This window comes from Microcebus murinus, chromosome 9, assembly GCF_040939455.1.
Source record: "Microcebus murinus isolate Inina chromosome 9, M.murinus_Inina_mat1.0, whole genome shotgun sequence".
Lineage (NCBI taxonomy): Eukaryota > Metazoa > Chordata > Mammalia > Primates > Cheirogaleidae > Microcebus > Microcebus murinus.
Window position 1 is genome coordinate 103,557,930 of NC_134112.1, and position 21,105 is coordinate 103,579,034.

Genomic DNA, 21,105 nt, shown 5'->3' on the forward strand with positions numbered 1-21,105 from the left:
ATGCCATGAAATTCACTCTTTTACAGTATACAATTCAGTCGTTTGTAGCATAGTCACAGGTGTGTAACCATGACTACTAATTCTAAAACATCTTCATCAACATATCAGGATTTCTACCTTCAAATGATGTCTGAAGAACTACGTGAAGTTTCTTTCAGCATATCAATAAGATGATATATCGGATAAATTTAATATTTATCAAATAAAAAACAATTTGAGAAAGAAGCTATAATGTGTTATAAACATTAAAAATAATTACTTCAAGTCCAGTAATACATTTCACTTGAAAAGTGAAATATTCTTCCTTTGAATTATTTTTGTGCTTTCTTTCTTTTTTATTTTTTTTTTTGAGACAGAGTCTCGCTTTGTTGCCCAGGCTAGAGTGAGTGCCGTGGCGTCAGCCCAGCTCACAGCAACCTCAAACTCCTGGGCTCAAGCAATTCTTCTGCCTCAGCCTCCCGAGTAACTGGAACTACAGGCATGCGCTACCATGCCCGGCTAATTTTTTCTATATATATTAGTTGGCCAATTAATTTCTTTCTATTTACAGTAGAGACGGGGTCTCGCTGTTGCTCAAGCTGGTTTGGAACTCCTGACCTCGAGCAATCCGCCCGCCTTGGCCTCCCAGAGTGCAAGGATTACAGGCATGAGCCACCGCGCCCGGCCTATTTTTGTGCTTTTTTCCATAAACTTACCAAATAGTTATCTATATTTATAATATCTTAATTATTAACACTACCACAACAAGAAATGATATATGAAAAAAAGTCATTAGTTATTTGGTAGCAAGAGTGAAGCAACCATGTCAAATTTTTTGTGTATTTTTAACATGATACAATTCTTTGTTACTAAACAGAATTTGAAACACCAAATGTATATGTGATGTAAATAACCCAAACTTACTACAACCAAATAAAGCCACACTGGGATTGGGGGAGGGGTGGGGGGATTCATTTAATATATTTATCCTAAATACATGAAATCACAACTTTTAAGCCCTCTGGAAAACTCAGTGATCCAGATAAATCTCTGAGTTCTTAATCACTGGGTAACAAACTAAATCATCAATAATGTAAAGAAATGTTTTCTTATCTATTCAAAATTAATATATTTATATTATACAAATAGTAATCTCACTATACAAAAAAACAAACAAAAAGGTAGTCTTTGTCCACTTTGCTTCTTGACATGTGGTAGCTACAACCCACAGCAAGCACGGCCTCCCTGTGGATTCTGTGACCGACAGATGTGCTCAACTGCACCGAGCACTCAGACCACGCCTCCCACCTCCCCTTGCCAGGACCACCACGGTCAATCCAACACCTACTAGTGTAATGATGCTGAGCATGGTGCCTTCTTTATTTAGTCAGACCACTTACAAATTTAAGGACACAATTGCTACCTAAATTCTGAGATTACCTTCAAAAAACAAAACATCTTATCAAGAGAAAGTATCGAAACATTTATTCCATTTGGTCTTCAGAACACCAAAATGGGAATTTAATGTATACAAGTAAGTAATAAAAATAATTTCAAAAAATAAATGAATAAAAATAATTTGCAACATCCTCTAAGATCTTTGAAACAGTAATAGTGGCAAAAAGTGATGATTCTAGAAATTATTTGGTCAGAGAACTGAATTAAAGGTTGTCCAAATAAAGTTCGACTATCTTAACAACAATATACCTTTGCTTTCCTCGTTAAAACTTTCGTGGTAGGAATAAACAGCCAGACACTAGGTATCAAGATTCTGAGAAATCTCTCTGACAGATGCCTGGGAAAGCTTACTTTAACCAGAACACGGATCTGACAACACTATGGAGGAGACAGTATTCCAAAAAGTCTGCTCACAACTGGTGTAAGAGCCCAGCTCACCTCTCGCACTTTGGAGTGCACTGGGGACTTCCGTGGAAGGTGGATCCCGTGGAACATGAGGTCCTGGATGCATTCATTTTCGATTGTCTGAAACGACAAACACAACGCAAGGCGCTGGGCACGTGGTCCTGTAGGCAACCTGACAGGCGGTGCAGCACTCGAGCATCACATGTTTCATGAGGAAAAACCTAGATCCTGTCACCAGAGACTTCTTATTCTACGTCCACACTTCTTAGAATTCCTTTAATTTTCATATACTTAGCTGGTTCTGTCTTATCTGACTGAATGTCAAATCTGTTCCAAATGGCAAGGTAAGTTCTACCCACCACTAGCAGGCGTTCAAGTCAGACGAACTCTAGAGACGAGGGAGTGGTGTGTCTGGAGCCCCTCCTGCATCCCCATGGACCTGGACAGCCCCCAAGACTAAACCTGACCCAGCTGCATCCCCAGAACCGCAAGAGAGCTACCTCTGTGGTGGAGGCCTATTCCAGGCAGAAGCAAGACCTTCAGGGGCTTCAGCTGAGAAGGGCTGGGCTGGGCAGCTGGGGAGAGGCCAACCCCCCAAGAGCAGCCCAAACCCCAGCAGACCACAGGCTGTCACCCCTCACTGTGCCCTCCTCACAGGCACACAGGACTTGCACGGCCTTAGGGAAGGACCCAAGGAAACACTGCTATATTAACCTGCTCCATCACCTTTGAAAATCGCCTTCACTGAAGGACACTGATATATCTTAGCATCACTTAACGTGGGACAACCTATGTAGCCTGTGGCCGGGAGGAAGTATAAGACACACAGCACTAGCTGGGAAGTTACTGGGCCACGAAAGTTGAATCCAAACCTTTAGAGCTAACTACCAGACGTGGACATTCTATAGGACTACAACCCACTTTCTTCAACATGTCCATGGCACAGGTTTCAAAAAAAGGAGCGGGGAACCTGCAGCCTTAAGGTCTCATTGTGGCCTTCTAGGTCCTTAAGTAACATAACAAATGGAGGTGAACTAGCGGAAGTGACGTGAGGACCTTAACAGCACTGTCCAGCAAAAGCAATGCGAGCCACAAATGTACTGTCACATTTTCTAGTGGCCACGTTAAAAACAGACAAAAGAAACAGGTAAAATGTTAATAACGTAGTTGTCCCTCGGTATCCATGGGGGGTTGGTTCCAGCACCTTCCTTGGACACCGAAGTCTACAGGCACCCCAGCCTGATACAAAGTGGTGCATTTGCACATAGCCCACCCACAGCCTCTATACACACTAAGTCATCTCTAGATTATTCACAATACCTGATACATGTAAATGGCATGTAAACAGTTATTACCTTGTATGTCTAGGAAGTAATGACAAAAAAAAGAAGTCTACACGTGCTCCTTTTTTTCCCTAAATATGTTTGATGGATGGTTGGTTGAATTCATGAATGCAAACCCACAGATACGGAGGGCCAACTGTATTTTGTTTAGCCCAACATAGCCAAACCACTATCATTTCAACTTGCAATCAATATTTTTAAAAGGTATTAGTGAGATATTTTATATTCTTCTTTTTCCATACGAAGTCTTTGAAATACAGTATGTTTCTTATACTTGCAACACTTCTCAATTTGGACTGACCACATTCCAAGTGCCCAACACCCCACATGCTGGACAGTGCAGGCCAACAGCTACCCAGTGACGAAAGACACAAGCTCAGCCTCGCTGGGCCATGTCCCAAGGAGCAGCGCCACTCTGAGTGCCCGAAAGAACTGGGTGTCCTTCGTACCACATAGATTTTCTTCACTGGCTTTAACTTGACAGAGCGCATGAATACAAGTCTTAAATAAGCCTTCCTATCGCTTCTCAGCCTTTTGGCTAAGATCAAGTGTGTTAAATAACCCTTCCTTGATTACTTATTTAGTAACTAGAATCAATAAAAACAACTGTTAATATTTAATAAAATTAAAATACCTCCAATATTTTTCCTGAAGCCTTTTTCCAAGCTCTGAAATAAATGTCTGCAATGTGTCCCATCAAAGACCTATTAAAAAAGACCAAAATATTATAATGTAAGAATTATACTTTTAACATGTATCATTTTAGTTACTCTCCTACCCTAAGGAAGAAGGGACTCAGTTTAGATTAGTGCTTCTGCACGGTCTCTGTAGAGGTGTGTTGCTGATATGCACCTGAGGCACAAATAGAGCAAAAAGAGTTCTACTTCCTCCTCCTCAGCCAAGGCTTACCAGAACTTTACTATTTTCTGTGGAACTATGAAAAAATAAGCCCCAAACCAAAAAAATTTAAACATAAACGAACGTTTGACTTAGAGTCATTTTGGACTTTCTAGGCTACTAATTCCTCAGGTTCAAAAGTCCTAAAATACTAGAACTGACTTTAGAATCACAGACGTTTATTAGTACAACCCAAAATATTCTGAAGATGAGGAAATATGATAAAGCAATCTAGTATACAATAGGAGCTTTGGAATCAGGAATCCAGAACCGAATCCCAACTTGGTATTTGCACAGCTACCCGGCAGTGAGAGTCAATAACCAAAGCTCTCCTCAAGAGACAGCTGCGAGGATGAAATCCAAAATTCAGACTGAGCCCTCCACAGCCTTCCCCTCGGGCACCTGAACCTGCAGGCTTCTGCCCCCTGGCCACACAACCCAGGCCAGATTCACTCAAAATGTCATGGAAGTACCAGTGACATGGGTGTTACTGTCAGTGGGGCTAAGATTTAACTGGCAAACAATTTGACTGTTTAAAGAACTACTGAGATTTAAAATCTTAATTTCAGGCCAGGCACGGTGGCTCACGCCTATAATCCTAGCACTCTGGGAGGCCAAGGCGGGCGGATTGTTCGAGATCAGGAGTTCGAAACCAGCCTGAGCAAGAGTGAGACCCCCGTCTCTACTATAAATAGAAAGAAATTAATTGGCCAACTAATATATATAGAAAAAATTAGCTGGGCATGGTGGCACATGCCTGTAGTCCCAGCTACTCAAGAGGCTGAGGCAGGAGGATTGCTTGAGCCCAGGAGTTTGAGGTTGCTGTGAGCTAGGCTGAAACCATGGCAATCTAGCCCAGGCAACAGAGCAAGACTCTGTCTCAAAAAAAAAAAAAATAAAATAAAATCTTAATTTCAATGGTCATTACTGAAAATGAATGATTTCCTACAGAAGGAAAAAAACTATCCAGTAATACAATGGTAGAAAATAAGTATTAATAATATAATTATAGCCGGGCGCGGTGGCTCACGCCTGTAATCCTAGTACTCTGGGAGGCTGAGGCCGGCGGATTGCTCGAGTTCAGGAGTTCGAAACCAGCCTGAGCAAGAGCGAGACCCCGTCTCTACTATAAATAGAAAGAAATTAATTGGCCAACTAATATATATATAAAATTAGCCGGGCATGGTGGCGCATGCCTGTAGTCCCAGCTACTCGGGAGGCTGAGGCAGCAGGATTGCTTGAGCCCAGGAGTTTGAGGTTGCTGTGAGCTAGGCTGACGCCACGGCACTCAATCTAGCCTGGGCAACAAAGTGAGACTCTGTCTCAAAAAAATATATATATATATAATATAATTATAAAATATAACTTCTAAAACTTCCAATACGTTAATATAACTTTTAAAAGTCATACAAGGCCAGGCATGGTGGCTCACACATGTAATCCCAGCACATTGGGAGGCCGAAGCAGGAGTATCACTTGAGGTCAGGAGTTTGAGACCAGCCTGGGCAACACAGTGAGACTCCCATCTCTACAAAAAAAATGTAGAAAAAATTAGCCGGGCATGGTGGCATCTACAGTCCCAGCTACTCTGGAGGCTGAAGCAGGAGCACTGCTTGAGCCCAGGAGTTGGAGGCCACAGTGAGCTATGGTCACACCACTGTACTCCAGCCTGGGCTACAGAGCAACACCTTGTCTCAAGAAAAAAAAGTCAAATAGAATCTTTTAAAACCAGATTAAGACAGTAAAAAATTTTAATTATCCTTAAGACTTACTTCTGTAATCCCTCTAACTGGTTTTTAATGGTCCCATGGATCATTTTAATAAAGTTTGCATTCCAACTGAAGAGAGAACTAAGAAATCTTCTTCCCTATAAATAAAAAAGGACATGATGTCAAAACTGCAACCAAAAAGAAAGTTCCCAGTAACAATTCTGCAAACATTTAATAATGTTAAAAGTTAGCTACTGCTACCAAGGAAGCACACACAGTTACAACGCAGAATACAGGCGCTGGGGCTGCGTGGGGATCCAGTCCGCAGCCTGCGCAGCCTGGGAGCCGTGGAGGCCACCTCCCCCAGAGGGCTGTGCAGCATCGGCAGACATTCACACGGGTGCACACACATTCCGTTGCGGCTCTGTTAGACAGCTGTGCAACCTCAAACCTAAGAAGGGTGTAAGTCTAGCATTTGCTGGTAGCAATGGAATGGAATTATCAGTTCATTCCACCTCCTCATTTATAAATGAGGAAAGTAAGGATTTATGTGCTTTAGAGGCTAAGTGCCTGTCAAGCTGGAATTCCAGGTGTGCAGTCTTGTGAGGTGCACCTGCAAGGCCACAGGCAACCCAAGGCAAAGGACGTGGAAGGCTCCAACACTTCTGCAGCCTGGGCTTACAGTCGGTGCTCAATAATCACCTACGGGAGGACCCCAGCACGGTGGAGCTGTGCAAGCTTTGTTAATAAAAGAAGATTCAATTCTTTTTAATATTTTATGTAAAATAACATAGCCAAAATATTATCATTATATTAGGTATATAACAAATATAACAATTACTGATGAGCTGTTTTATACACGTAAGGTACATCTCACTCAGCCAGGCTCCATCTCAAGTGCTCAGCAGCCACCTGTGGGAGGGGCCCAGTACGGGCAGTGCTGCCGGAGGCCAGAGACCTCCCTTTGGATTTGTTGGACAGGTGGGCGGAGAAACAGAGAACACAATGCAAGGACGGTTTTGAGTATAAGCCAATTAAAGTGGAATTAGGGCAGCGGGCCAGGTCCCATCCACAGGGAAGTGCTTTCCCAACCTTCTTTTTAATCATTCTTAATTTAAAATGCAATTATGGCTCCCCTAGGATTCACACCACCACCTGTTACCATCCAATCTAATGACAAAATAAGGACTTGTAAAATGTGTGCTTTAGTACCACATGTGGTAAAACTGACGTGCAACAAATACGTAATAATCTCTCAGGAAAACACTGAGCACAGCACAAACAGCAATAGGAACTTAGGAAGAGCATCTATTAAAAGCAGCTCACAGACAGACTGAAAAAGAAAACCTCCTTACCTCTTCTTTCTTGATGTGATTAATATTTATGAAGCACTCAAGTAGCATATCTTTAATTTCTCTACTTTCCTCTGAGTCATAATCAAAGCAATACAAAGCTTGATGGATACGCCAAAGCCGACATATGTCTGCACCCTAGGAATGATGCACAAAAATTTTGTATTTAGGTTTTTTATGAACAGTAAAGTCATATTTCAAATTAAGTATATTTTATATAATATTTCTAATTGATTCACAAACGAGTAGGAAATAGTGACAGATGAAAACAGATTTTAGGCCAGGCGTGGTAGCTCACGCCTGTAATCCTAGCACTCTGGGAGGTCGAGGCAAGCGGATTGCTCGAGGTCAGGAGTTCAAAACCAGCCTGAGCAAAAGCAAGACCCTGTCTCTACTATAAATAGAAAGAAATTCATTGGCCAACTAACATATATAGAAAAACTTAGCCGGGCATGGTGGTGCATGCCTGTAGTTCCAGCTTACTTGGGAGGCTGAGATAGTAAGATTGCTTGAGCCCAGGAGTTTGAGGTTGCTGTGAGCTAGGCTGATGCCACAGCACTCACTCTAGCCTGGGTAACAAAGCAAGACTCTGTCTCAAAAAAAAACCCAAAAAAACAAAAACAAAAACCCAGGCAAAAGCAATCAGAAAGCCAGCACTGTCTGCAGAACTCCCACCATGATGAAGATGTTCTGTGCCAGTGTTGTCCAGTGCAGTCACCTCTGGCTACTGAGCTGCGAAATGTGACTCGTGCCACCAAGGAAACAAAGTTTTCATTATTTTTAACTTTAAATTTAAATAGCCTTATGCGGCTAGTTGCTACTACACTGAACAGCACAGTTTTAGAGTATTAGGAAGACATTAAAAAATGAAGGCTTAGCCATGCACAGTGGCACCTGTAGTCCCAGCCAGTCAGGAGCCCAGGAGTTTGAGTCCGGTCTGGGTGATGTGGCGAGATCCCAATGCTAAATTAATAAATAAATAAAGTCTTGATTTAATAGCCAAACAATATTGGCAGGGGAAATGGATTTTAAAAAGACAAATCCATGATGGTATAAAGACAAATTCTGGCCGGGCGCTGTGGCTCACGTCTGTAATCCTAGCTCTTGGGAGGCCGAGGCGGGCGGATTGCTCAAGGTCAGGAGTTCAAAACCAGCCTGAGCAAGAGCGAGACCCCGTCTCTACTATAAATAGAAAGAAATTAATTGGCCAATATAAAAAATTAGCCGGGCATGGTGGCGCATGCCTGTAGTCCCAGCTACTCGGGAGGCTGAGGCAGAAGGATCACTGGAGCCCAGGAGTTTGAGGTTGCTGTGAGCTAGGCTGACGCCACGGCACTCACTCTAGCCTGGACAACAAAGCTAGACTCTGTCTCAAAAAAAAAAAAAAAAAAAAAAAGACAAATTCTGACACAAGAAAAAAGAGCTTCTCAAGCCCACCCTTGGCCGGCAGCACCTGTCAGGCCTCAACTGAGGTGCTCCCAAACACCTATGCAGCACGAACCGACCGCTCCACAGAGCAGGTACAACGGACTCTTGACTCAGATGGGGGCACATAAACAGGTATAAGCATCCCAGAATGCCACTGGGAACACGCATTCAGAGCCTTCCTGCTACACCCAGACCTGCTAAGAATCTCTCACAGAAGTAGAGCTCTGCAGGGGTGTCAGAAAGAAATATTCTCCACACCCTCAAAACAAAAATGACCATTGCGGGAGGTGGAATTATGGGTAACTTTTGTTTGCATTTGCACAATTTTCTGAGATGAACCTAAGTATCTGTTGTCTGGATTAGGGGGAAAACATGTTATTTTTCTAAATTTCTGAACTGTATACCAGAAGATTAAAGCATGAGAAACAGCCCAAGTTACAACCAACCTTCAAAGCACTCTCCCTTGGCCTGGTCTCAACTTCCTCAGAACAGCGCTGCGGTGAGAAGCAATGCAGTAACCAAGTGCAGCACGCCTGCGCCACGGTCAGAGGCCCTCCCTGCCCCAGCCTCACACTGCCGTCCTCAGAAGACCACAGGGACACTGCCACCTGTCACCAGGAGCTCAGCCCTTCTTTCTACTGGAAGATCCCCAGTCTAGTCGAGGGTGGCAATGCACCCCTCTAACAACCTCTTTGCAGCAGACAGAGGTGGCCACAGGTACTGGACACCAGCTCAGAGGTTAGGAAGGTCTGGCCCTTCCCACTCTCCTGCCTGGAACTCAGACCGGGTAGGGGGTGGCCCCCTAGTGAACGTGAAAAGACAGTGAGAGGACAGAAGCCACACACTGAGGAAGGTGGGAAGAGGGCCGGCATTCAATCGCAGCACAGAGACACCACGCCCACCTTTGACCTCTGAATATCCTGGTTTTTAAAAATCCCCTACTTGGGGAAGCTGCCACGGCAGTCAGGCCCCTCGCAGTCAAACACAATCCCTTCTCAGAAAAGCACGCACTTCAGGAAGTAAACGTACCGTCTTGGTCTCAAGACTCTTCCTCAGCAATAGGATAAAAGCAGTCTTCCCCATGTCTTCCTTGGCAAGCAGGCCTTTCTCCCACCACCTGACACACAAGTCCTGGATGCAGCTCTGCAGCTTGTGTTCAGACTGAGGCAACGCATACAGAATACCTGAAACAGAGCGCAGCAGTTTCCTTATCCACAAAGCAAATTCTTCTTAGTTCAGATTCAATAGTTTAGAGTATTGTGACTTTGTATATTATTAGGAAGCTTTGCTAAGCAAAAATATTATTTATGTTTAACCAGCAAAAGATTTATATACAGTATTTACTGGGTCTATTGGGTCTGTCTTTATAATAATTGTCAAACAACTTTTTAATTAACAACAGACCCAATAGGACAGAGAATTTTAGAATTGGCAGCCTCGGAGAGATGAGACTCCCCAAACCCCTAATTTCAGAAAGGTGTATTTTGAGGCTAACTAAACGTAAGTTCAACAACACCCACAGTAACCCTTTAACACCAGAGCCAGTCATGTCTACTGATAGCTACGCCACTACAAACATACCTCCATATGCTGGCCTCAAATTTTGGCACAGAGATGCAAAATAGTAAAAGCAACTATCATAATATAAAAACTGAAGTGCTTTTATTAAAAGAAAAGCTCAATAATCAAATTAATAATACTAATAATGTGCTTACAATTATAATCTATAGATAGCTGAATGCCATTACACTAATATAAACTTCCTGACTTAACTTGGAAGTTGGCAGAAACTACAATGTTAGCACTAATCATTTTACCACTTATTTGGAGACTAAACAAACTGGCAGTAACATTCACAAAGTATTTGAGAACTATTTTTATGTTGATTAAGGTTGACTTTTTAGTAAGACAAAGTATTTTAATTCAAGAATTCAGAATAAAACAACATACCACTGAATATATACATAATTCCAAGTGATTCTAAGAATGAGAAACTGGATGAGAGAATCTGTCACGTGAAACTAATTATAGCATGCAGTGTGGGATGAGGACACTTGGAGAATCTTCTTAAAAATCATTACTTAAGATTAGTTTTACCTCTTTTATATTCACTATACAATAATTTTACATAAATATTTTACAATCAGATCTCATTCAGACGAGGACATCTTCTAAATTAATAACTACGGTTTTACAGTTTAGTTAAAACTCAAAAAGTACCATAATTTAAATTTCAGTATAGTAAAACTCCCACAGGAATAATCAACAATTACTCCTCAGATCATGTTCATAATGCAGTTGAAGAAAAAATTCAATGTCACAAATGCTTGGTAAAGTTGACATGACCTGGCAGTGGTGACCACACAGTCAGATATTTTCTTTTAAACCAGCTCTTGATCACCGGTCCTGTAAGTTAAAGGCTTTCCTGAAAAACCTATAACCAACAGCAGTTAGTTGCTGGGGACTAACATCTCACCATCTGAAACATTTAAACAGAGCTTAAAATAAAATTAATTATTCAAGACAACCCTTAAAGTGTACACCTTTTCTACTTTTTTTTTTTTTAAAGTAGAGACAGGATCTCACTATGTTGTCCTGGCTCATCTCAAACTCCTGGCCTCAAGTGTTCTCCTCCTGCCTTGGCCTCCCAAAGTGCTGGGATTGCAGGTGTGAGCCACTGCGCCCGGCCGGCATACTCCTTCTCCAGCTGAAGTAAAAGAACCTGACCACACAGCTGTGCCTTTGTACCACTGTGCTTCCAAAGTCAGCAAGACTCAGGACGACGAGTGCTTCCTTTTACAAGAACCATCTCCGTGCCCCACGTGTAAGTAAGCCACGCACAATCAACTTACCATTTAATATAACCACACACTCCAGTAAGGCTTCATAGTTCTCACTTTCATTTATCACAGATACAGAAGCAAGAATCACAGATGTGACTGCATGAATTATTTTTATGTTTTCTCTCTATAAATAAAAAATAAAGTACAAGTGAACTAATATCAATTTTTAAAAGAAACTTAAGTTACAGAATTTCCAAAAAGCAAGCCACACCTCTAACTTACTCTAAAAATGAATTAAAGTTAAATTGTCTTTTAGGACAAGTCAATTGTCCTAAAAGAATAGTAACATCAATACTTGATGCTGAACTAGATTAATAATGGTAGGGTTGAAAAGTGCGCCAAACCACAACAGACTTAGCTTCTAAAATTCTTTACTTTGAAATTTTTATGAACTTAAAATTCGATTATATACAAATTTTTTTAACAAAGAAAAGGAGAAATTTTTTTATTTTTCAAAATCAAATGATACCATTTTTGAGCCGTGCTCTGTTTCCATGGCGTCTTCACCCTGGACGTGTGCTATCTGCCACTCATCCACAGGGCTTTCTAACAGCACATCTGTTAGTAAGTTCTTCAGCCTTTGCCATAGTTCTTCTTTCTGTTTCCTTGATAACTCATCTAGTAATTCATTTAGGCTGAAGGTGTCAGAGGGGTCTTTCTGTAAAATAAACAGCAAGTGTAGCATTTCAAATACAAACATGGTTATAGTAATATCCTTTCCCTAATGGCATGGAAAAAGTTAAGTGTTATCTCATTACAAGTTCAGGAGTTTGGCTGCAGTTTCCCAAATCCTTTCCTACAAGAAAAAAAAGCACACGAATTATCAGAAAGTAGACAATTTCTTTCTATTCTTCCCAGGTATCCTCATCTTTACAGTTTAAAATTTTATCCAATTAGCAAAACCCTCCCTAAAAGCAACCCAAATGTCCACCATCTCCAGACCTGTAATTAGAGGTCACAAAAGTACGCTAGAGTTGAACATCAACATCACAGCCACGCAGAATGACTCCACCCTCAATGTCTGGGGTCCAGCCCCATGTGGAGCCCCACACCCTCCCCAGACATCATGGTCTCCTGCCAGGCAATGAGATGATTTCAGATCTTCCCAGCAATCCTCTCATGACACTTCCTGTGCTCTGAACAGATGAGCTCGAGACTCTGACCGAGCAAACAGAGGCCATTACAAAAAGAGCACAGAATCCAGTTAGAGGGACTTCCTGCAGCCTAACTTGGGACAACCTGAGCACCAAACAGCGACCGTGATGGGTTCTAACCTACTGAATAAAATAACCAGCAGAGAGGCTGAGTGTGGTGGTGCACCCATGGTCCCAGCTGCTGGAGAGGCTACAGGATCATGGGAGTCCAGGAATTCTCAGCCAACCTAGGCAACATAGCAAGACTCCATCCTCCCACACATAAAAATAAATCAACATGGTCATACTGATAATAACAAATAAGTCATTAATTAATAGCATTTGCAAGCTGTAGAATGCCAGTGAAGAAATACAGAAGGAATCTGGGGTTAAAAAATCACAACTTTACAGCCATCATAATAAAAACACCAATGGATGCTAAAACGAGAGGAGCAGAACGTTTGCACAGTGCCAGCTTACTTCCCCACAGATGACCCACTGATGACAAAGGGGAAACAGCAGCTCCTGATGGACGGACACCCACCCACCCGGGCAGACCATGCCTCGGGCTCCCTGCCTGGCAGCAATGCACCAGGAGGACTGATGCTGTTTGGAGTTCCTGCCCAAACATACACTCTGAATGTAGTCAGATCAACCAGATGCAACTGAAGGATAGGCCATGGACCTGCCCGCACGCTTCAGACGGTCGGCGAACAAGAGACACAGGAAGGTGGAGAAGCTCTTCTGCTAGATTAGAGACAATATATTGCTAAAAAGGACATTATTGGTCTAGCACTCTGGGAGGCCAAGGCGGGAGGATTGCTCAAGGTCAGGGGTTCGAAACCAGCCTGAGCAAGAGTGAGAACCCGCCTCTACTATAAATAGAAAGAAATTAATTGGCCAACTAATATATATATAGAAAAAATTAGCCAGGCATGGTGGCGCATGCCTGTAGTCCCAGCTACTCGGGAGGCTGAGGCAGGAGCATTGCTTGAATCCAGCAGTTTGAGGTTGCTGTGAGCTAGGCTGATGCCACGGCACTCACTCTAGCCTGGGCAACAAAGCGAGACTCTGTCTCAAAAAAAAAAAAAAAAAAAAAAAAAAGGACATTATTGGGACACCTGCAGAAATGTGAATGTGTACTGCACATAACGGTATTATCCTTCATGTTTAATTTTCTGATCTTGAGGATTTTAACGGGGCTATATACGAGCACATCTTTGTTTTAGAAAAATACACGCTGAAATATTCAGGGGTGAAGCCACAATGCCTGCAACTGGCTCTCAAGTGATCCACAAATACGTAAACACAAGAGTGACAAAATGTGGTGGGCACTAACTCTGAGGTTCTCAGAACGCATCCCCAGCGTTAAGCGGTGTGTGACTGTACCACCTCTGATCAAATGCCACCTCCTTCCAGGTTTTCCCTGACCACTCCCACCCGCCCTGCTTTTCACTGCTTATACACTTGTCTTCTTGTTTTTCTTCCTCCCCCACTAGGACACAAAACTCCACCTGTGCAGGGACTCTCAGAGCAGGGCCTGGCTCACAGGGTATTATTAAAGGACCGGGTTCTCCTCTGCTGTATTCTCCTCCTCGCCACAATTCTCCAAGGAGGAAAAGCCAGGTGCATGTGGAAAACTGCACCTGCTAAGTGGAGCTGCCAGGATCACACGCACCTCAGATGCCTGGCAGCTCAGTCCACCCACCTCCGGACCACGTTGCACCCCTATGAGCCACGGCCCTGCCCCCCTTCACTCTGCCCTCCCCAGGCTGTACCTCACTCTCTAATGTGCCCTTTTCTTCTCTAGCTCTTGTTCTCATCCCCTCACACACAGGGTGGGCAGGTGTGCCCCGGGAGCAGGGGCACCCACTTCTACCTACAAAATCTAAACACTAAGTTAAAGTGCCATACTCATTATAATACTTATATATTTCCTATGACTTAACAGGTAGAGAGCTATGCAGTTGTTTTATTGGTTTCTACCATTTTTTAACGTGTCACTGATGAAATTCTCCAGTGTTGTGCCCCAGCCCCATTTCCTCATCACCTTCTGACCCTCACCACCAGTGTTGCAGAGCTCAGTGAGTGCTCCCAGTGCACGCCCGGGAGCACGGCAGAACTGTTTTGGAGACGTCTACCCATAAGCCTCAACCTGACTGAAGTTCCTATGAGGCTAAACAAGGGAACTGTAATTTTTATACCAAGTGCATTTTGCATCACTCCACGTGATGAAACCAAGGGACGCACAGCCCCACATGCTTCCACTTTTACGTCTAAGAGCTACACAGTGACCATGCACTAAGCTGAACTATTAAGTGTTAATAAAGCTTATTACTGATAAACTAAAACGACTGCCTCCTTAAGATGAGGACTAGTTCAGTGATGTTCTCCTGAGGTAGTGCCGGCTGCCAGGCAGCTACAAAATCAACAACCTTGAACTGCTCTCTGGCTGCCGTGTTGGTCCCTCTGACCGATTACTCACAAGCAACCAGAGGAATATTTCTATAGGGCAACCCTTAGTTTTCCCTCTTTACCTTCATCCTTTTCTTTCCTTCTCTCCTGTTCTCTTCCCTCCTTGAGTACAGGCCACACCCTGCTTAAAGCCCTCATTGCTCTCAAGATAAAGTCTGAACACCTTAAAATGGCAATGGCCGTGGAGCCAAGCCCCAGCCTCACCTGCTGGCTCACTCACAACACACCTCCTCCAGGCTTCTGAGAGGCCCGAGGTTAGACAGGTCTTTGCCTAGGTCCCCTTGGCATCTTCTGCTCATCGCAGGCTGGCACATCAGCAGGCTGATTTACACATTAAGAGTTTTGTTTTCTTTTTTTAAACAAGCATTCGTCACTAGGATTCGCTGAGATAACTACATTTCACGTGGGACATGATGATTTTAGAACGTTATTTTATAGTAACAGTGAAAATCACAATAAAGGTAAAACTTGAAACTTACATCATGCTGAATAAATTGTAAGAACTCTCCAACCAGCTCCTTAGACACCACTTGTACAAATGTCTGGCGTTTTTCCATGACAGATGAAACTGTTCAAATGGATTTATTTTGTGACCCTGGGGGAAAACACAGTCATACTGGAACTTACATTTGCAAATATCTTTTCCTGAAAGATTTGAAATTAACACCTAAGAATTGAAAGAAAATTCCTATACCACTTATGGCAAACAGTTTCTAACAATATCCTGACATAAAATAAGTTACAATATCTGAAAAGTAATTTACTTATTTCCTTTATTGGGTATATTATCAACATAATATCAATGATATGTTATTATCAATTGTTAATGAAGTTACCAGCTAGGGAAAGAGAAATCCAAATGGCCCAGGAAGCTTTCCTTCTTTCCTGTTAGTACCTCTGTAAGATGCTGGCTCCGGCAGATCTGAGTTAGTTCAACAAAAGAACAGTCTGATCCCAGCTGCTAAATTCTAAAGACTCTCCCTTACAAAAGTACCATTTCTCCGTGCAAAAACATCACACCGTTAGAGTCACCTTGTTATTCAAAGTGAGACGGGGTCACCTGGGAGCTTGTTAGACTGCATGTCAGGCAAGCACCCTCCTCCCACCAGGGAGGAGAGCTCAGGGACCTGCACACTCGCTCCTTCCTGCCTGTGTCTCCCAGGAAACACACGGTGCTCATGGTGCCCTACTCAAAACACAGCAACCTAAAGATGAAGTAACAGCATTGACGGAACATATTCACAACAGGACTCCCACTTTAAAAATAAACAAAAGCCACCTGCACCATTATAAATGGAGCAATATGCAAAATTACCAACAATAATTGTGGGGATAGCATGTCACCTCAAATATATAAATACTAGCTCTCAATGTCTAAACTGGACAAAGTACAGGATAGCATCAGTTGAACGACCTCCCACGTAAATAACACTGAAGTGCAGCCACCTCATTCCTCCACTCAAATAGCCAAGCTGTGAACTACAGTCATCGCCACATAATATCACTTTGGTCAACCATGGGCCACATGTGACAGTGGTTCCATAGGATTATAATACTGTGTTCTTAGGGTACCTTTTCTATGTTTAGGTGTGTTGAGATACCCAAATGCTTAACTGCTGTGTTATAACAGCCTACGGTGTTCAGCACAGTCACACCTGTGCAGGTCTGCAACCCAGGAGCAGCAGGCTGTGCCACAGTCTGTGTGTCACAGGCTACACCATCTAGGTGTGTGTGCATGCTCTCTGGGAGTTCCATGATGCTACTTTCAAGGTAAGGTGAAAGGTGGCCTTACTAATAACCTATCTAACAGAGGAAAATGAACTATCAAACAGAAAGAGAAATACACTCACAGCACATAATTGCCCCATGAAGAAAAAACTCACAGTACAACTGCCCTTTGTTTTGCTTGATTAAACACCTGGGACTTAACTCCATCTCTAAGAGTTTGTTTTCACAGCCTTGAAGGGCCCTAAGTGGACAGCAGGGGTACGGCCTCCCTCCCAGCTCTTGCCAGAACCATATTCCAAGGACTCGGATAAAGCCAGCCTCACAGAGAAAAGGAAAAAATGGAAAAAGCGAACAGCCACTCCCCTTTCAGTCTGATTCAGTAGGAAAAAATGACCCTGCTAACTGGGCTAGAGCCTCAAATTTCCCTCCACCCCTGCTCAGCCTTTCCAAATTAATAAAGAGCCAGAGCCCCTCCTACACGTCTCCTGGGCTGTGCCCTTTCCCTCCAGGAAGAGAGTGGAATAAACTTCTACTTCTTCCCACTCTGATCTTTGTGTGACAAATCTTTCTTCACCCCACCGTCAGCATATCGGGGCCACCTCACCATCCAGTTATCCGTCCCAGCCACAGGGTGCTCTTCACACAGGAGGTCTGCTACTGATCTAAGGGGGGGGCAGTAAAAAGAAGCCCCTGTCACGTTTTCACCACCTGTGACTTCCCACCCACCTCACACTCCCTCCTCACAGACACCCCCAGAGGCACCAACCACAACAGGGGTTGGGGAACTGATGCCTCTGAGATCAGTCCAGGGAGCAGGGGCTCCTCCCCAGGCCAGCGTCAGGGTCTGAGGTCTGGGGGCTCCTCCCCAAGGCCAGCGTCAGGGTCCAGGGTTCGGGGCTTCTCCCTGGGGCCAGTGTCAGGGTCCAGGGTTCGGGGCCCCTCACTGTGGCCAGCATCAGGATCCGGGACCCGGGTGTTCCTCCCCGGAGCCAGCGTCAGGGTCCAGGGTTCCGGGGTTCTCCCAGGGGCCCATGTCAGGGTACGAGGGCTCCTCCCCAGGGCCAGCGTCAGGGTCCAGGGTTCGGGGCCCCTCGCTGTGGCCAGTGTCAGGGTCCGGGGGCTCCTCCCCGGGGCCAGCGTCAGGGTCCGGGGTTCGGGGCCCCTCGCTGTGGCCAGTGTCAGGGTCCGGGGGCTCCTCCCCGGGGCCAGCGTCAGGGTCCAGGGTTCCAGGGTTCTCCCAGGGGCCCATGTCAGGGTACGAGGGCTCCTCCCCAGGGCCAGCGTCAGGGTCCAGGGTTCGGGGCCCCTCGCTGTGGCCAGTGTCAGGGTCCGGGGGCTCCTCCCCGGGGCCAGCGTCAGGGTCCGGGGTTCGGGGCCCCTCGCTGTGGCCAGTGTCAGGGTCCGGGGGCTCCTCCCCGGGGCCAGCGTCAGGGTCCAGGGTTCCAGGGTTCTCCCAGGGGCCCATGTCAGGGTACGAGGGCTCCTCCCCAGGGCCAGCGTCAGGGTCCGGGGTTCGGAGCCCCTCGCTGTGCCCAGTGTCAGGGTCCGGGGGCTCCTCCCCGGAGCCAGCGTCAGGGTCCGGGGTTCGGGGCCCCTCGCTGTGCCCAGTGTCAGGGTCCGGGGGCTCCTCCCCGGGGCCAGCGTCAGGGTCCGGGGTTCGGGGCCCCTCGCTGTGCCCAGTGTCAGGGTCCGGGGGCTCCTCCCCGGGGCCAGCGTCAGGGTCCGGGGTTCGGGGCCCCTCGCTGTGGCCAGTGTCAGGGTCCGGGGGCCCCTCCCCGGGGCCAGCGTCAGGGTCCGGGGTTCGGGGCCCCTCGCTGTGGCCAGTGTCAGGGTCCGGGGGCTCCTCCCCAGGGCCAGCGTCAGGGTCCGGGGTTCGGGGCTCCTCCCCGAGGCCCCTCTCCGGGCGGGCGGGGAGCAAGCAGCGCCACCCGCGCCCACAGGGCGGAAACCCGCCGCCGCCCGGCCTGAGGGCAGCCGCCGTGACAGGACCGCGGCGCGGGGGGGTGGGGGGAATGGAGGCCGGACCGACCCGCCGCGGAGGGCCCGCCCTCAGCCCCGCCGTGCCCCGGCCCTCCCCGAGCCCGGCCCCGGCGGCGCTCCCGGTGCTCACCGCCGAGCTCCCCGCGATCCGTTCCCGCCGGTTCCCGCGCTCGGACCAGATTCAAACACACCCGCCGGCGCCCGCGACGCGCCCCGCCCCCACGCACGTCAGCAAAGGGCGCTCTCGCGAGAGTTCGGGCGCGCCTCGCCCAACGCCGGTCACCTCCCCTCGCGTTCGGCCCTGCCCATATATCCGCCCCGCCCAGTCTTCCGCCCGTCATAGCCGCGCCTCCCTGGGCGTGGCCTCGGGTAGCCTTGCCCGGGCGCGCGCAACGGAATGCGCATGCGCGGCATCATAGCCTGCTCCCCACCCGTGCGTGCGCTGGGATCACTGCGCGCTCGTGCGCGGAAGGCGGCCTCTCCGGCGAGAGCGCGCGGCCCGGGAGGGGCGGGGCCCTTGGTGAGGGCACGGAGGGAGGGGAAGAAGGAGTGGGGCGGGGTGGAAGGACTTTGGAGGGGAGCAAGAGGGGAGGAGCGAGCGAGCTGAAGAGAAGGAGGAGGAGGAAGGGGATGGAGGAGAAGACAAGGGGAGGACAGGGGAAAGGCGAGGTCTGGACCACTGGGGAGGACCCACGAGGATCCCCAGCCCTCAGCAATCCCAGGTCCCCGCCCTGGATCGGTGCACTGCAGGGTTAGGGTTAAGGGGTTTAGGATTGGGGGGGTTTAGGGTTAAGGGGGTTAGGATTGGGGGGGATAGGGTTAGGGGGGTTAGGGTTAAGGAAGTTAGGGTTAGGGGGGTTAGGGTTAGGGGGGTTAGGGTTAGGGTCCGGGGATTAGAGTTAGGGTTGGTGGGGTTATGGCTAGTGTTAGGGACAGTGGGAAGCTGCACAGGACCCTGGACAGGGCAGAGAGGGAGGAGTAGCAGGGCCACTCAGTTACTGAATGTGTTTTGGTTAAATGCCACAAATCACATTTTGATCTATGACTAATCTCTTTTGATATTTTTCAGCTAATAACTCGATTGTGCTTCCTTGATTTTTGTTGAAAGCATACAAACCACCTGACTTTCAAAAAGATTTTTTAATCCAGTAGCTTCAAACCATTCACTTTCTCAGTTCCTAGGATGTTTAACAAAAACCCACTATCCACATACATTTATGATTTCTGTTGCTCTTGTGTTTGAAGGCACTGTTGCCAATTCGATTATATTTTTAAATAAAAGCTTGTATCACTAGATTAAAAGTTTTTCTTGTCAAACTATAATAACAAAAATTGTCAGAATCTAGCTTAAAGACAGTTTATTTGAGGCCCAGATTTGAGGACAGGCCGCCAAAGTGCAAATTCCATATAGTGGACGTCAGTGTTCTCGAGTGTGCAAGTTTGGAATCGATTTGCAAACAAAGCTTAAGGAAGTTTATCTTATTTTACTTTATTTTTGAGACAGAGTCTCACTTTGTCACCCGGGCTAGAGTGCCGTGGGGTCAGCCTAGCTCACAGCAACCTCAAACTCCTGGGCTCAAGCGATCCTTCTGCCTCAGCCTCCCGAGTACCTGGGACTACAGGCATTCGCCACCATGCCCAGCTAATTATATATAATATAATTATATATATATAGTTAGATAACTATATATATATAGTTATCCAGCTAATTTCTTTCTATAATTTTTTTAGTAGAGAAAGGTTCTCACTCTTGCTCAGACTGGTCTCTCTAACTCCTGAGCTCAAAGGGTCCTCCCACCTCAGCCTCCCAGAGTGCTGGGATTACAGCCCTGAGCCACTGCGCCTGGCAGCTTAGGGAAGTTTAATACAATTTCAGCATCTATGTAGGGCTTAACACATAGTGACAATGATCCCAATAGTCGTGGAGGTGTCCTTTTCTTTAAGGAAGGTGCATTTAATGTTCCCCAGTGAAAGTGTAGCAGAGGGTTCTGGCTCCATCTGGTCCGAGTTAGGCACAGGCAGTGAAAGAGGCAGTTACTCTTCTACAGAGATCAGTGACTGGAAGGGTGTCAACCCAAAATAAGTGACCGAGGCAAAGACCTCGATCAACGGAGGTTTATTAAGACAAAGTCGTGGATGCCCCCCGGGGAAAGCACAAACCACAGTCAAATCTGTGTCTGTTTTTTTGGCAGTCTCAGCCTCTAAGGGGAGTAGTGCCTACAGAAAGGGGGGAAGCAGGGGCAGGCAGTGAGACAAAATGGTCACATTCTTATGAGATCCAGGAAAGTCTACATTTTCCTGGAGGTCCCAGAGTGTGGGAAGAGAAAAGGGTGAAGGAAGCATCTGTCCTGTGGCTGTCCCTAGGTGGCTGGAAG

General features: G+C 46.1%; 1 protein-coding gene across 2 annotated transcripts in view; it reads right to left on the bottom strand.

Moving 5' to 3' along the window:
- Positions 1-18,961, bottom strand: part of NCAPG2 (non-SMC condensin II complex subunit G2) — a 51,726-nt gene extending 32,765 nt beyond the window's left edge. For both annotated transcript variants that reach the window (XM_012786279.2, XM_012786278.2), the window contains exons 1-10: positions 18,861-18,961; positions 17,355-17,412; positions 15,502-15,617; positions 11,884-12,072; positions 11,424-11,538; positions 9,601-9,755; positions 7,147-7,281; positions 5,855-5,949; positions 3,820-3,889; positions 1,876-1,962 (exon numbers count right to left, since the gene is read on the bottom strand). In XM_012786279.2, coding sequence (XP_012641733.1) covers positions 1,876-1,962; positions 3,820-3,889; positions 5,855-5,949; positions 7,147-7,281; positions 9,601-9,755; positions 11,424-11,538; positions 11,884-12,072; positions 15,502-15,579 — 924 coding nt within the window. In that variant the 5' untranslated portion in view covers positions 15,580-15,617; positions 17,355-17,412; positions 18,861-18,961. The remainder of the gene's footprint in view (positions 1-1,875; positions 1,963-3,819; positions 3,890-5,854; positions 5,950-7,146; positions 7,282-9,600; positions 9,756-11,423; positions 11,539-11,883; positions 12,073-15,501; positions 15,618-17,354; positions 17,413-18,860) is intronic.
- Between the last annotated feature and the right edge of the window lie 2,144 nt (positions 18,962-21,105).